The sequence below is a fragment of the Aspergillus ochraceoroseus genome (assembly GCF_002846915.1).
Source record: "Aspergillus ochraceoroseus IBT 24754 chromosome Unknown P175scaffold_1, whole genome shotgun sequence".
NCBI classification, from domain to species: domain Eukaryota; kingdom Fungi; phylum Ascomycota; class Eurotiomycetes; order Eurotiales; family Aspergillaceae; genus Aspergillus; species Aspergillus ochraceoroseus.
The window spans coordinates 100,340-116,130 of NW_024468476.1; the positions used below are offsets into that span (position 1 = coordinate 100,340).

Below are 15,791 nucleotides of genomic sequence, written 5' to 3' on the forward strand. Positions count from 1 at the left end.
AACTATATTACTCTTATAAAGTTTTCCCTATAATCTAAAGTAATTTTAGAGATCTTTTAAGAAGATACCAAGTTTCTTTAGATTTTATATCTTAAAGAACTTAGATTTAAGCACTTTCTCCCTACCTATTTATATAATTTATACTATATATTAGGCTATATATTATAGCTTATTATCTTTTATTAACTTAATAGGTTAGTATTAGAGAGTTACTAGTACTATTAAACCTTTCTTAATAATAATTTCTAGAACTATAGTTATAGATTTTATAAAATTTAGATCTATTATTTCTTAAAAGGAAGAGTAAGTAGTCCTTCTTATACTTATTATATTATTTTACTTAATTAGGGAAGTACTTTAAATTATAAGTATCTTACTAGTAAGGTACTTAGGTATAAATAATATTAATAAAGAGAGTAAAGCTATATAAAGTATAAGGATAATAAGAAGATATTAAAAGTAATAAAATAAAGTACTTGCCTCTTAATATTTTAAAGGTTATTATATTATTATTTATATTATCTAATTAAGTTACTAGTATAGTATAGGCAACTCAAATATTACTATTCTCCTGATTACCCTTAGTTACTGGGTATATGGTTCAGCATGTGGTTCGGCATGTGGTTGCATGTCACGTGGTTGCCGTGACACTACCTTAATTATCTATCTTTATTTCTATATTTAAATTATATTACTCCTAATCTTATTATAGCTCTTTAAGCTATATTCTTATCCTGACCTAACTCCTACCTATTATACTTGTATATAGATAGCCTGAATATACACCCTACTATTAGCTACACCTACTGCCCGCCTGCCCTCCATGACACTACTATAAAAATAAGATATAAGTAGGGTACTAGTAAAATATTATAAATAAGTAAAATATAAAAAATAATAGATTAATAGAATTAAAAAATTAAAAAGATTATAAAAATATATTAATAATATTATTCTTTCTCTTTTTCTTACTAAATTTTAAGATTTAATAAGGGTATACTATAAATATTAAGAAATTTTAAGAAAATAATTTAATTTTATTATAAAAGAATAAAAATAATAAATACTAGTATTATAATATTAGTAAACTCTTTAATTATTATAATTATTTTAAACTTTTTTATTATTATTTTTTAACTCTATTATACTACTCTTAACATGCTATATATTAAGTAGGTAAAATAGGTTATAGTTAATAGATTATAATAATTACTTTATCTAGTCCTTAGTCTTAAGGTAATAAATAAATAAAAATCTTAATAGTATAGATTTATTAGGTATAGACTACTATACTTATTATTCTACTAAATATTATCTAAATCTTCTTAAGACTAATATATATAAGTAAGATAATAAAGAAGTACTTTTTATATAAGTAAATATATTAAATATATTACTATCTTAGGTTTAAATATATATAGGAATAGGCTTCTATAGGATTATTATCTTTATACTATTAAGACTTAGTATAATATAGGTAATATAGTATCCATATAATAGCAGCCAAGCTAGTAGAGGTAGTTAGAATAGTTAGAGTAGCTAGGGCTATAGTAGTAATAAGAATAATAGGGACTGGCATAATAATAGGAGCTGGCGTAATAATAGTAGCTGGAGTAGCTAGAGTTATTATAGTAGAAGAGGTAGAGAGAGAGGTAATAGGAGTTACTATAATACTAGGAGTAGCTATAGCTATAGAGGATATAAGGAATATAATCCTGCTAGATAATAAAATAATAATAATAAGAATTATAAGAAATATACTAGTAGTAATAAAGATTATAGGTACTATAATTAGTATAAATATAGAAAGATTTAATATAGGAATTTATAAATAATTAGTATAATAAACTTATATTACTAGAATAAAAATATTTATAAAAAAGGAAATAATAGTAGTAAAATAGACTTTTTTTTATAAGAATATAGCTAGTATAATATTTAATAAAAAATACTTAAAAAAAATTATAAGATCTATAAATAATTAGTTATTATTATAATATATAAATAATAATAATCTATCTAGAATAATATATTAACTTATTAAAAAAGACTTTTTAAAATATAGATTAAATTAAGAAATATATATATAAAGAAGTATTTTCCTATAATATTTATATTATAATAATATCTTTATTTATTACTAGTATATTTAGTAAATTATTTATTTTTATTTATTATTTTATTTAAAGTAAAATATAATATTATTTATATTTTATTTAATAAAGTATAATTAATAAAAATAATATTATATATATTATTATTATCTTTAATATTAAATAAAAAAATAGATTATATTATACTAACTAGGACTAGCTCTCTCTTAATAGGATACTAATCTAGATTAGGTATAGTATATATAGTATATAAATATACTATTAAAGAAAGAAAAAGTAATTATTATAATAATTATATAATATATAATTATATATTAAATTATATACTAAGTAATTAAAAATATTTAAAAGAATAATAATAATTAACTTACCTATACTATATTAGTAACTTAACTAGATAATATAAATAATAATATAATAACCCCCTAAAATACTAAGAGGCAAGTACTTTATTTTATTACTTCTAATACCTTCCTACTATCCTTGTACTATGTGTAGCTTTGCTTCCTTTACCAACACTATCTATACCCAAGCGCCTCGCCAGCGAGATGCTTACATAAAGATAGTATCTTAAATTACTTAATTATAGGTTTAAACTAGATAAAATTCTTTAAACTTAAGGAAGTATATTAAATTAAAGGGGTATCCTATAATATACTTAATAAGTAAAGGGGGGTTAAAACCCTATATTAAGGCCTTATGTAAGTACACAACCCCCCTAACATATATATATATCAAGGGGATACAGCTTGGCGTGGGTAGAAAAAAACTCCATATAGGTAGAACTAGCATGGTGCTAGTTCTACCTATAATAAACTCTAGACCTTAATATAAGTAGAGCTAGTATAGTTTAATCTTATTATAGGTAGAAATTAATTCTTTATCTATAATAAGCTTATCTCTTATTATTAAGGTATAAATTTAATATAAATAAAATATTTATTACTTTTAATATACTAGTAATAAATATATATTTAATAAAAATTAATTATAATAATAATAATTTTAATACTAGTATTATTTATTATTTTTTTTTTAACTAAAATTAGTCTTTATATTAATAATATAAAATAATAATAGTAAATTTTAGTATAATAGTAAGTAATTTTAAATAAGATCTTATTATAGTTAGATAAATAGCTTATTATAGGTAGAGCTAGTATAGGCCAACCTTATTATAGGTAGAATCTCTACCCATGCCAAGAGTTAATCTATTCTAGAGTTCTACCCACGCGGAGTTTTTTTCTACCCATGCCGAGCTGTAAGCCCATATATCAATTCATCCGATCACCTGCTTCCATTGAGCTACCCCTAGGATCATCATATATCCGACAATGTAACTAACCAGTTAACTATCCTTTAAATTTAGACAACATCGACTTTTGACTTCCAACTCCAACCCCAACCAGCGGAAATGAAAATGTTCCACGACGATGTTGCCTGGGATGCTTGCGAGAAATTGCTTGAGGAATTCAAGGCTAAAGTCGTGAAACCAGAAGTTCTCCTGCAGGTTACCGATTTCATGAAAAGCCATCGACCTGGGGGAAGAGCAACCGACCGTGCCCGGATTATAGGAATGGGTTCATTTAATCTTTGCTTCCAGTTAATCTTTGAAGATAATGTTTCTTTTTTATTACGCTTCCCTTGCCCTGGTCAAGTCAAATTTCCGGAAGAAAAAGTTCGAAATGAGGTTGCTATAATGACCTACCTTAAGAAACATACGAAGATTCCTGTTCCCGGCATTATCAGCTATGGGATGAGGGATCAGAGTCCTGCAGACCTAGGCCCGTTCATTTTGATGGATTACATCACACATTTTTCCAACCTTACAACGCCGCTACGTGCCCCAGATTATGAGAGAAGTGATCGCCCTTTCTTGGACCCAAATATTAAAGAGTCCAAACTTGAGTATTTTTATAGCCAAGTGGCGGGTATTCTTTTGGAGCTCTCTAAGCCTTCTTTTGAATCAATTGGTTGCATGACAAATAATGATGGAGCAATAACTGTGAGACCACTGACCCTGAACATGAATGAGCTGGTACAGTTAGGCAACTTTCCACCATCCATGCTCCCACAAACCACCTTTGCAACCACATCTTCATACAACAAAGCTCTTGCTGAGACCCAGTTTTTGCATTTAAAGACCCAAAGAAACGATGCTTTCAGTTCCATAGAGGATTGCAATGCAAAATATACTGCAAGAAAAATAGTCTGCAATCTAGCAGAGTCTCAGGGTCTTGGAATTAGTGCTGACTCTGGCCCATTTAAACTCTTCTGCGATGACCTTCGTCCCTCAAATATCTTGCTTGACCAGAATATGAAAATTGTTGCGATCATTGACTGGGAATTTACATATGCTGCTCCTCTTGAATATACTTTCTCTCCTCCCTGGTGGCTATTACTACAGATGCCCGAAGAATGGCCTGCGGGAGTGTTCGATTGGCAAAAACACTATCAACCCCGACTAGAGACGTTTCTTCGAGCACTTAAAAACAAGGAGGATGCTTCTATTGCATGTGGTGATTTGACAGAGGCGCAGCGGCTTTCTGGGAGAATGAAGGAAAGCTGGGCTAGTGGAGATTTTTGGCTTCACTATGGCCTACGTAAAAGCTGGGCTTTCGATGATGTTTGGCCGATGATGGATGCAAGGCTTTTTGGTGGTGACACACCTCTTAGCAAACGTGAGTCTTTACTATGTACAGAGAAGAGGCTGGCATACTTGAGTGTCGAGGATAAGGACGCCATGGGGCCCTTTGTTCAGCGAAAGTTGGAAGAAGGAGAGGAACGTGTACTGAATAATTGGGATAATATCTAGATACGCGCAGATGTATATAAATGTTCGGCTTGGTCTTCAACTTTTAAAGTTTAGTTAAATCTGGCTGACCAAGAAGCAAGCAGACACGACTACTGCAACTAATGCAAGTCCAAACAGAAAATCCATTCCAGGCGGCCTCCCTTGATCCTATGACCTATAACCCTAATTTTAGTTACCTTTCCATATTTTTGGTTCTTGCACTGGGTTTGACATGTAGATTGTTATGAGTGTAGCTTATGAAGCCAAAGTATTAATATATTTGTGATTTTGCTGTTATATATAAACCTAACAGATTGATGGTTGATATAACAGCTTGAATCTTAACAAGCAAGGCAAATCCGACAGCAGCCTAATACCACGATGAGTTTAAGTTGATTTATCAGGATCCTCGCCCGTCAGGTTGATTGCGCGACTAAGTATCAGCTAAAATAAAAGCCTCTTCTAATAGTATAGTACAATGTGGAATATACTCTATAGCTATGCGGAGAAGTCCTTAGAAAATTATCGAAACACCGTCCAATATAAAGAGAATAGAAATAAAAGGTATCATTAGCTCTACTGCAGCTGAGATTCCGGCAGAAGATCTAATATAAATGGAATTAAATAGCAAGTTAAACTTTTTCTTAATAGTGTCAAGCCAACAAATAGCAGGGGTTGAAATGACGTCCCTACCTAGCTTCAGCCATCTGAACATCTTCAATATGCACTTATTTGGAGGTAAATGATAAAGACTTCTATGGAAGAGTCCCTGAGATATATTTACATGTAGGGGAAATATATGCTTCAATCAAATCAAGGCTCTTCATACTTTATAATATTAACTACCTGAAATTTTATTCTATATCAAATAGAGCAAGGAAAATTATTGAATAAACCTTCTCTTATCTTAGTACTAACTCCCTCCTTTTATCTTACTTTATTCGCCCTCCTCCCCGAATTCTATTAGAATGAAGACTGTTGTGTTACAACATACTGCTGGATAGGAGAATCTAACCCTAATATTCTGTAAGCCCTGCAATATACTCAGAAGTATACAAACCCTATATAATCTGCTCTGGTAAGGATCCTCACATGCATCGCGTCAGTAATATAGGCTACCTGGCGAATCATTTTTAGTTACTACTATCCTTGAACAAGGGTATTTAAGGAGCATTTGTCACTATATTCTGCACATTCTATTTAGAATAATTTAAATTTCACTAAATACCTTATAAACATACCATCGAATCTCAGATATCCCCAGGCTCTTGGTATGGCCATAGATTCCTGAACAGCTCCTGTTCTTCTTCGTCCTTCGCCAACTGGATAAAGGTATCTTTGAACTTACGATTGTTGTCACAGGCCAGGTCATAGTCTTCCGGCTCAACCATCCCATCCACAGGGAGTATAGCTTGCTCTCGGAACAGTAACAATATATGCCCCACTCCTTTTATGCTTTCCTCTTCCTTGGACTGGAGCTCGATGTCCTCGCTGCTGAAATCTATCGGGCAAGTGATGTTTGGGAAAAACTCGCTCCAGTGCGTTTTAATGTTCATGAGTGCCTCACGGAGAAAGAACAGGTCGCGGTTTTCCCATACTCCGCTCACGAGCCAAACAGGCTTCCGGAGGATAGGGATTGCTGGTTGCTGGAGTACAGCCCAATGAAGAGGCGCTCGCTTATATACTTGCGCCTCGTAGTATTTATGGATGGTTTCGCTCTCCAACTCATCATCAATCCGCTTCTGCTCCTCTTTACTCAGGCTCTCGAAATCTGCTGGCCGTTCAGGGACGACCCAACCTTTCCGAACAGGTCGAGAGTGTCTACACATTCTAGGGATACCAGATTGGTAGAATAAAGGAGCAACGCACGCTGACTGCCAGTCCACGATGCTGGTGATCCGACAAGCATCTGGATCCACGAAAATGTTATCCAGGTGAAGGTCCGGATGCCAAAGAACGTTGGCAGAAGACAGTCTGTCGTTTGGCTGGGGGACAAGATAGGGGGAGATGTCCATATATTTCTCCAAGAGTGAGATACCATCTTCAGGAAGTTCCTTGTTTGGTTTCGGCTGGTAATAGTTCATGCGAGGAATAGCATGTCTCTTGATCCATGTGATTTCATTACGGCCGATTGCACGATTGTATTCAAGGGCATCTTTCCCTGCGCAGGAGAGAGGGAATATTAGATAACAGAACAGGGATCCGGCAATTTACCTACTCACAAGGTCCACAATCTAATTTCATATCCTTCCTAGTCTCACTCCACAATTCGTTTGTGGTTAACGGTCCAATGGAAAATCGTTCAAGGAAGTCAGATTTAACCGTGCGTGTATGAATATCTTCCGCTTCTCCAACAAGGGAGCGCAAGTCTTCTTTGAAATAAATGCAACCGTGCTTGTCAAAGCTAATGGTGGTCAATTTATTCTCAAGCTCCACCACTTGAGTTATTAGCTGCAGCTTCAGCTCTCGAGGCCATTGATTCCAGACAGAACCTAGTCGTACGCCAGGGGCCTTCTCCTCAATAATATATTCGGCCTCGACTGGATTACTTGCTGCATCGGAAGACCAAGACAATACCCGAGGGACAGGGATATCGAACACATCACGAAGCTATCAAATTTAGTAATTTTAATGGCTAACTGGCACCGAACATCTTACCAGCTCACGTGTGGCGACCTCGGAGGCAACGGAGAAATGCGCGGGACCGGCGTTAGGATTTGGGAGTTTTGCAAAGACCTCTGACCCATTATCCATTTTCAATACAAAGGCTTTGTTATGCAGACCTTCCACACATTTGGTGATTCTGGTGCCTTGAATGGAGTTAGCAATTGAATCTCGCTATCTCAATAGGGACCAGAACACACAATATTGGGCTCCATCACAAACATTAATTGCGACATTAAGGAGTTGCTGTAAATTAAATTTTAGATAGCGTTTTGAAAGTTCTCTTTCTTCATTAAATCTGGATTTGGGCATGAATAAGCCGCTGCACAAAGATAACAAGCCAATTTGCTTACAGCCATCGGTGTCTGGTATATCGGTACAAGTCTTTTTCTAGGATTATTTGTTCTATGAAAATAGCATCAATCACTTAACATGCTTAATCTATGCAATGATTCCTGGAAAAGCTTACCTGGGCCATTCTGTCTTTCTAGGTAAATCTCCGGATTACAAGCTATGGCCTGGCGCCCATCCGGCCGAAAATATGAAAATAATCTCATTTTCTGGGAAAAGAATGGAAAACCAAGTTTTGCATATACTTTTCGTTCACCAAGCTTGCAAAGATTCCTGGAGAGTTTAATCATAGTCATCGAGGTTAGTAGTTGTCGTCGGCAAGGTAGTAGACTGTTTCATTTGCCTTAAGGAAGCCCTTCCCGGGAGAATATATTTCCGACACGCAGGTGGGTCTGTGAGTTTTGCACCAATAATGTACTTTTTATACAGGCTTCACTCTGGTTATATTTAGTCTATTAATTTTATAGTTAGTTAGTTAGTTTAGTTAACTAACTAACTAGTTATCAAATGGATCACTTAGTAAAATAGCTAGTATTCTGTTGTTTGGGGATGAATGTCTGAGTCTTCTAATTATGGCAAAAACTAGGGGCAACAGTCTAACTAATATGTATAGGAAATAATAGTTAACTAAATGATGGTTGCTTGACCAAGCAAGGCGCTGACAAATAGGTACGCCCTGGCTAGACCGTTGGAGCATATCCTAGCCCTGGTTGCCGTCTTTCCTGTTTGCTGTGTCATTAGAAATATTGCGAGAGGGGTAAAAGTATCAAGTATCAAATACTAGGCTTTTAAAATGTGGTTGGATACCACTGGGTTCTGAGAGGTATCATGGAACTCCAATATAGGTTTGTAAGTAAGGCAGACACTCGCTTATTATCTGTCTGTTCCTATTCAACAAGAATCAGGATGATTTGCCTGGCCTTATCAAACAACTTAATCTTACTTGATCACCCTTTTCTCCTAACTCCCTCACTTCTTGCCACTTCCGCTCAATACCGTAACTCTCTCTCTATATATATATATGTATTTTCGTAAGGCGCTTAATAGAACTGGGGTCTTCCTGAAACGAGTTTATTAGACGGCAAGCCTTGTCCATAGCTCCAGATGAAATGAATTAGTGCCGTCACAATCGAGAAACTGACTATTTGCGCACATTCTCGATTTTCGAAATGAAATCTTCGATGTCGAAGGAGGTGCGATCAAAGGGTATCTGGGTGATATTCTTGTGCGTTCCCTTGTGACTATCACCCTTGTTCCCAGATTTTATATAATCTTTGACAGCGCTGTCGTTGGCCTGTGCATTGGCCTGGACTTTCGCGACAGCTTTATTTGGATTTTTTGAATCTTGATGAACGTCTATGCGTAGGTCAACCGTTTTAACAGCATTGCTCCGGGTGGTCAAGTTGTCTGGCAAAATTCTCGTGATCTTGTCAACATTGTTTCGGACGGCTTGAGAAAGCTCGCTAAGGACAGTCTTCCAAGGCATCCTATTTATCTCACGAATGATTGATTCGAATATATCGATGCAGATCAAAATTGGAGGATCTGAGTTTTAACATTGCTTGGGAAGCAAGGAGACTTTATAGCTTAAAAAATAAAGGGACCACTTCATTACTGGCAGGGATCGGTTTATTTTTTAAATAAAAGACTTCTCTAATAGCATGCTATCAATTCTGAATACCAGTAAGCGCTTAACAAGCTGAACTACTTATTACCAACGGGAGCTAGAATGCGCGTCCCGACAGGAGTGAGGCGTATTTTGTGGGCCCAAGGGCGAGTCTTGCTTGTATGTTATGTTGTCTCGTCCCCAACCCAGATTATGCATCCCTCCAGCCTGCTGATTCATTTACTCCAAAGAAAATAGGTACCATATGCTTATCTTAAGCCGGGTAGAGTAGAGATTGCTTGTATCAACTAATTCACGGGCCCGTCCAGAAGCTCCACGGCTCTCTTGGATAGGGTACTCGAGCCAGCACAGGTATCCAGCATGATTTGCTTGCGAGGCACGCTGGCAATAGGGACCTGTATGGTTCCACCCCAGTTGTAGAAGGTGGGTGCATTGAGTTGCCCGCCCACGTTGACTCCGGAACCAATGCTATAGGTAACTAAAGGGACGGGAATTATCTTAGTCAGTTAAGAGAGCTCTCTCCGCATGGAAAATCTCCTATCGAGAGTCAAACACAATCCCAAAGGTTACCGTGGGCTTGAGATGAAGCGCTAGTTCTCTGATGGTATTGACTGAGGCTAAGATCAAAGGGGTTCCGAGAGCCTGCGTCCCGTCGTGTTTAGGGAAATCAAGTACGGAGTACAGATGTCGGATACTGGTCTATTTGGTGGTATGTTTGCTGATATTCTAAGACATACTATTGACCTCCGCCTGGAGATGCGCAGAAAGCATTATAGAGATATTAGCTGACACATAAACTGCCATATTTAGTCCGATTATAACGACACCTATCTGGATTCCTTGGTCAGCGTTGTGGATCAGGGTGCATAGTAAGTAGATATAACATACCGGGAACTCGAAAGGTGGCCCCTGGGAAGTTATCAAGCCCATCGGGCTTGATATCCCCGGAATTCCAGGTGACCGAAGCGACGGCATCTACTTAGAACTATGGCTTGATATTGCCCTTATTATTAAAATACAGATAGGATTTGCTGAGATCTAGAATATAAGAATAATTATAATAACAAAAGATGTATCCAATTACACGTTCGCCTCAAGGGTAGCGCGAATACTTGCTTCTACCTTCAATTAGGTTCAGTATCATCTCTACGATCTTCTTGAATCCAGGTATCAGAGTCGGTTTTACTTACTAAACTCGCTCCAACAGGACATGGGCCATGCTATTTATCCATTAATATAATCTAGGGGGTCTCATCAACATATAATAGCTTAACTTCAAGGTTGCCTCCGCCTGCCCAATACCAACCAGGCTAGCTAACCACAGGATAATATTACTGCCAAACCCTCCCTCTCCGGTGCAAATCCTCTCAAGAAAATCCCCCATTATAATATGCCTCGAGCCATTCTTCCTCAAGCCACCACTTCTGGTTCCCGCGGACCTCCTTGAGATCGCACTACTTCTTCTTTGTTTGACCAGGTCGGTCCACTACCATATCCCAGCAACCGTCTTCGTTGCTGAAGTCAACCCGCCTAGGCTCGGGGTACCCAACAAAAATCGTAGTCAAACTTAAATTCAAACACCTTAGCGCAAGCTAGATCTAATCCTCGCGCAATATAATTGGGTAACACTTAGTCTTAGGATAGATTTATATACTTAGCCAATGCATATTTCCCGAGCTATATCTAGCTAGCATTTGCAGAATCTTGCCAGGAACTCCGTCACCAATATATATATTATCAAATCCATAGTTTGGGGACAGATCTATATAAACAACTCAGACTATATGGTCATCCTTACTCTCCAAGTCTAGTGAATTAAATACTTCCCATGGAGTCCTATTCCCCTTGTCCAGGTTTACCAAGACTTCAGTGGGTGTAGTGACTATAACAAACCTAAAAGATATATTCTAGTTTTATTCATAGGATTTAGTAACTGGAATCATGCGCAGATCCTGTATAAATATAAACTTATATTACAGTTATCCTTCCTTTCTGCTTTTCCCATTCCCCAACTGTTGTTGGCTTCTAGATTAAAGATCAGATCTAGTTAATATATCAGGCCCGGGAGGGTTTAAGAACATATATTTTAGGGAAGCAGGTAAGAATGGACTCTCTCTGCTCTCAGGCGTGTAGCAAAATGCCTGCTATCTTTTATACCTACACTCTGTGGGCATGGATATCCATAAATCAGCTAAATAGTAAACTTATATAGGTGCGCAGATTCCCCCTTCACTAAAGTAGCTATTGTCAACTCTGCTTTAATCCTAATATTATAATAATTATTATCACAGCTATAAATTCCCCTCCCTACTAGTTCAAGGATTAATATACCTCCTTAATTTTATCTCTACAGATATCTTAGATTACATATAAGAACACCCCTTCTCCACACACTTCAATCCTTGGTGCTCTTTTATAGTTAGAGCTAGGGATTAATAGCCCTTCAGGCAAAGAGACTGGTAATAATGCCTAGGGGCTTATAGATATCATCAGCCTGCCGCTAGAACATGCTTCTCCTCCATCTTCTGGGTTTTATATATACTTTCCATCGGATAGATGTCTTTGTACTCTTTCAAGCATCGTCCGTGGTTAATTATATGCAGGTCTCTGGTGCAGCTCTTTCAACAGATATCATGGCATATAGTTCTACTGTGGCGGCTTTTGACGCGAGCGAGACTAATAATCAAATGATGCTGAAATCCTTTTGCTCATTAGAATGCAATGCTGCCATGGTGAAATAGGAATAGGATGTTTTCTGTTCCTGAAATCAGATGACCTATATTGACAACACGGGGGCCATTCTCCTACTATGAGACACTTTTAGCCTAGTCTTGTTTAACTTTAACCAAACCTTTTTAGTGAGCAGTAGCCACTACTCTGTACTGGAATATGGTTCTTGGGAACCTGACTGCATTATTAACTGATAATTCCACCACGATGGTTATTTATAATGACTGATATTTGTGAGATTTGCATAACAAGGTAATTTCTAAGTATAGCAATGGAATACTCGTCTGGTCCCAGAGCCTTTTTCAGAGCTATACCTCTTAGTATTCATATACAGGATATACCCTGCTGCCTATAGTAAATACTACTACTATATTATAAGTCCTTGAACCCTTCTTCTATAGTTCACTACTAGGTCCGGGCGCAGTATTTAATATCATGCTTCACCTAGTCTCGGCTTGAGCTCCGCTACCTCAACCTCGGCCAATTGCAGTGGCACCACGTATACTATCCAGCATTAGCTTGTCGCAAGGAATTGGAATATTTTGGTTGCTTGTGAACAATGATCTCCCTGTGTATTATGCAAGCTTTTCAACCGAGTGTACTCTCTGTTTGTTTAGGATTTGTACAGTGTACACCGTGCAGTTGGGAGATACCTGTTACAATGTTGCTACTGGCAATAATATTATAATGGTCCAGTTGTAATCCTATAACCCTAATATCAACAGCAGCTGCTACAAGTTTAATACCCCCTCTCACTATAATGGTGTAAAACAAACAAACAAATTAGGGTTTGGTATAGAATAGATACATATTTTTCTCTTTTATTTGATTTTGTTTGTTTATTCTTTTTTTTGAATGAAAATTATCTTACATTAGTCAAATTATTTTACTATACTTGGGCAAGCAGAATATCCCTGTAGTAGGCAAAGGTACCCTGCGATGTTAATAATGACATTCTATTTGCTCGTTGCTAATTACAGGGGGTTGTCAGCTTTGATATCTGAATATTGTTAAATTTTAACTTTTTGAGATATTTGAACCTTTGACTGGTTGGTCAGAGCTTGTCATAGACAATAAACTCTGACTTTTGTTTTTGCCTTTCTTGTAATACACGCATGAAATAATCTATGAAGAATGGACATACCAAGGTAAGCAAGTCCAAGAAGACTTGACTTGCTTCCTTAGAAGAAATTGTCAATAATACTACCCCTAACCCGAACCCAGCCTGCATTTTTCCTTGATATAGATAAGCAAATTATCAAGTACAGTAAAAGAGATATGCTTCGTCAAGTTTCCCTTTTGTGCAATCGGCTTCCTGAAGCTGAAATTAGAAATTGACAAATACTTACATGGTAGCAGGTATACTTATTAGCGGGTATACTTACGATGCATTCCTTGAAACCAATAACTATCTCTTCCTCCTCTTGCAGAAGATATCTCTGCTCGTCAGTAATCTGCTCTTCATCATATGTTTCCGCTCGATCAAAGTCTATCCAGACGACTCTTTCATTGCCAACAACCATCATGTTTCTTGGTTTTGGATCATTATGTTGTACTAATGCGTTATGTATCTCTCGGATACCGGAAAGAATATTATGCATCCGCTGCTGTGTATAATTGTGTAGTTGGATCATCTCCAGGTTGGGTATATACTCCAAGAAAAGAGCGCTAGGGAGATATTCATCATGTAGAAACATCTTGAGGTGAGGTTGACATGAAGATGGATCGAATTTTCTTATAGAACCCAGGAAATAAGGCACAATTCCTTGATCACATAGTCCTTTATCTTTTAAACGGGTGTAGGCAGTGGTTTCAAGTACATGAATATCTAATTCACGGTCTTCGGGCTCATAGTACCGTCGCGGCCCCCTTCCATGATGCTTCTTATATCAGCGACATGATACTCGATAGACTATGGACTTAACTTACCACCTTCATAATGCATTTCTGGTTACGGATAGTAACAAGAAATATGACAGAGAATTCCGAGCTAAAAAGTCTCCTCTCAAAGTTAATTTCAGTAGGGATGACATTATTAAATTCCATCATAATTTAAACTTAGTAGTCACATTTGTTGCTGTTGCACAGAAAAGTAGGTGTGATTTATTTGCAAGTAAAAGGTTGGTGATGTACATAAAATATTGATTACATGGTGCTGACGTGATGAACCTGAGGATCCTCACCGGAGCGGATCAGCTATGATCTGGGGTCACGGTAGGTAGAGTCGTGAGATAGTCTCTGGTAGTTATCCAATCAACAACTTACTTCAACATGTGGATGTTTGAACTCTTCAGTCTAGGCGCCAAGCCTAAAATTAGACTACTGCTCCATTCCTACAGAAATCCATCATCATCATTAGTATTAGTATTGTTTAGGAATAGGAACAATCAGTTATTATCACTCTCAGTAACTAATTAAACTATTTGTTCATAACCCATTATCCACCTCCAGATAGTATTATCTGTATCCCTCTTTAGTTTCCATAAAATAGGAAGGCAGTTATTAACAAATATGTATATATCTAACTGCCACCTGAACATATCTTCCTTTCTGAACCCAACCATTATCATTGCCATTGTGTTGGGTATAGACCACAGTCTGGCAAGGATACAACTTGGATACTATCATTCAAAGATACGGAAATATGCTTGGGCAAGCACACCTCCCACCAGATCCTATGCCAACTTCGCCACCTCACGCTATCACAGCAGAGAACTCGCTGAGAAGCAGAATCTCTGAGCATGTCTTTCCCAGAGTACGACGAGGGCTCCGAGCTGGTTTCGACTTCTTGACAACATTGGATCAGATGAGGGGCTTGACAAGGGTGTCGCTCGATGTTGGGGAGTCTGCAAAGCTTGTTGACAATTTCAAGGCCGACACTGCCTATTTTGCCCTAGCGCCCCCAGTTGGCACGAGTTGGAACCGTGCTCCTGGTGATATCAAACCGTCTTGGAAATGGAATACAGCCCTGGAAACCCATCCGATTACCGGTGCGCGTGTGGAGTATCGTCAAGCACTCAGTCAAGTCAATTGGTATATGAGACAACATCATTCACGATACGGCTTTCTTCTTACTGATCGAGAATTGGTTGTCTTCCGACGATTGGATAACAATGGCAATCTGGAGCTTGCGCATCCAGTTCCATTTACTAGAGGAGGTACCGTTGTGCAACCGCAGCTGACAGTTCTGTTAGCATTATAGTACCTCGGAATGCTTGCTGCACATGATCAAGGAGTTGATCGTTGGAACATGTAGAAAAGTATTAGGGAGATGAAATGTGCCAAGAGCATTGTTTTTGGATGCGCCTTGTGTGTTGAGGGCTGAGGTAACAGAAGCTCTTGATTGCTTCTTAATCTTATGGTGTTCTTCTGTGTAGAGTTGATCTCAGATAGCCTAGGGGATATTACCATCAGTATCTAGAATTGTCCCCTATTGCATGTATTTGACTAGTGCTTTCATATGATATGCTCTCCGTATAGAATGCTTTTATTTTACTAGATCCCGCCAGCA

General features: G+C 37.2%; 6 protein-coding genes across 6 annotated transcripts; 2 read left to right on the forward strand and 4 right to left on the reverse strand.

The window, feature by feature from the left end:
* Positions 1-3,534: 3,534 nt before the first annotated feature.
* P175DRAFT_0527088 (phosphotransferase family protein) lies at positions 3,535-4,929 on the forward strand (the record flags this gene model as incomplete). Its single annotated transcript, XM_040899495.1, has 1 exon — positions 3,535-4,929. One exon carries the CDS (start codon positions 3,535-3,537, stop codon positions 4,927-4,929), a length of 1,395 nt encoding a protein of 464 aa, XP_040755038.1.
* Positions 4,930-6,158: 1,229 nt separating this feature from the next.
* P175DRAFT_0430391 (uncharacterized protein) lies at positions 6,159-7,662 on the reverse strand (the record flags this gene model as incomplete). The annotated part of the gene is made up of 3 exons (XM_040893424.1): positions 6,159-7,069; positions 7,131-7,518; positions 7,567-7,662. 3 exons carry the CDS (start codon positions 7,660-7,662, stop codon positions 6,159-6,161), a joined length of 1,395 nt encoding a protein of 464 aa, XP_040755039.1.
* Positions 7,663-9,064: 1,402 nt separating this feature from the next.
* On the reverse strand, positions 9,065-9,409 carry P175DRAFT_0488855 (uncharacterized protein; the record flags this gene model as incomplete). The annotated part of the gene is made up of 1 exon (XM_040895702.1): positions 9,065-9,409. One exon carries the CDS (start codon positions 9,407-9,409, stop codon positions 9,065-9,067), a length of 345 nt encoding a protein of 114 aa, XP_040755040.1.
* Positions 9,410-9,837: 428 nt separating this feature from the next.
* P175DRAFT_0527090 (uncharacterized protein) lies at positions 9,838-10,525 on the reverse strand (the record flags this gene model as incomplete). The annotated part of the gene is made up of 4 exons (XM_040899496.1): positions 9,838-10,028; positions 10,121-10,192; positions 10,288-10,381; positions 10,439-10,525. The coding sequence occupies 4 exons, from the start codon at positions 10,523-10,525 to the stop codon at positions 9,838-9,840; spliced, it is 444 nt and encodes a 147-aa protein (XP_040755041.1).
* A 3,013-nt stretch (positions 10,526-13,538) lies between these two features.
* On the reverse strand, positions 13,539-14,329 carry P175DRAFT_0505470 (uncharacterized protein; the record flags this gene model as incomplete). Its single annotated transcript, XM_040898101.1, has 3 exons — positions 13,539-13,595; positions 13,666-14,160; positions 14,210-14,329. The coding sequence occupies 3 exons, from the start codon at positions 14,327-14,329 to the stop codon at positions 13,539-13,541; spliced, it is 672 nt and encodes a 223-aa protein (XP_040755042.1).
* Positions 14,330-14,876: 547 nt separating this feature from the next.
* On the forward strand, positions 14,877-15,482 carry P175DRAFT_0426289 (uncharacterized protein; the record flags this gene model as incomplete). The annotated part of the gene is made up of 1 exon (XM_040893156.1): positions 14,877-15,482. A coding segment is annotated over one exon (606 nt), but the record flags the coding sequence as incomplete, so codon positions are not given.
* Between the last annotated feature and the right edge of the window lie 309 nt (positions 15,483-15,791).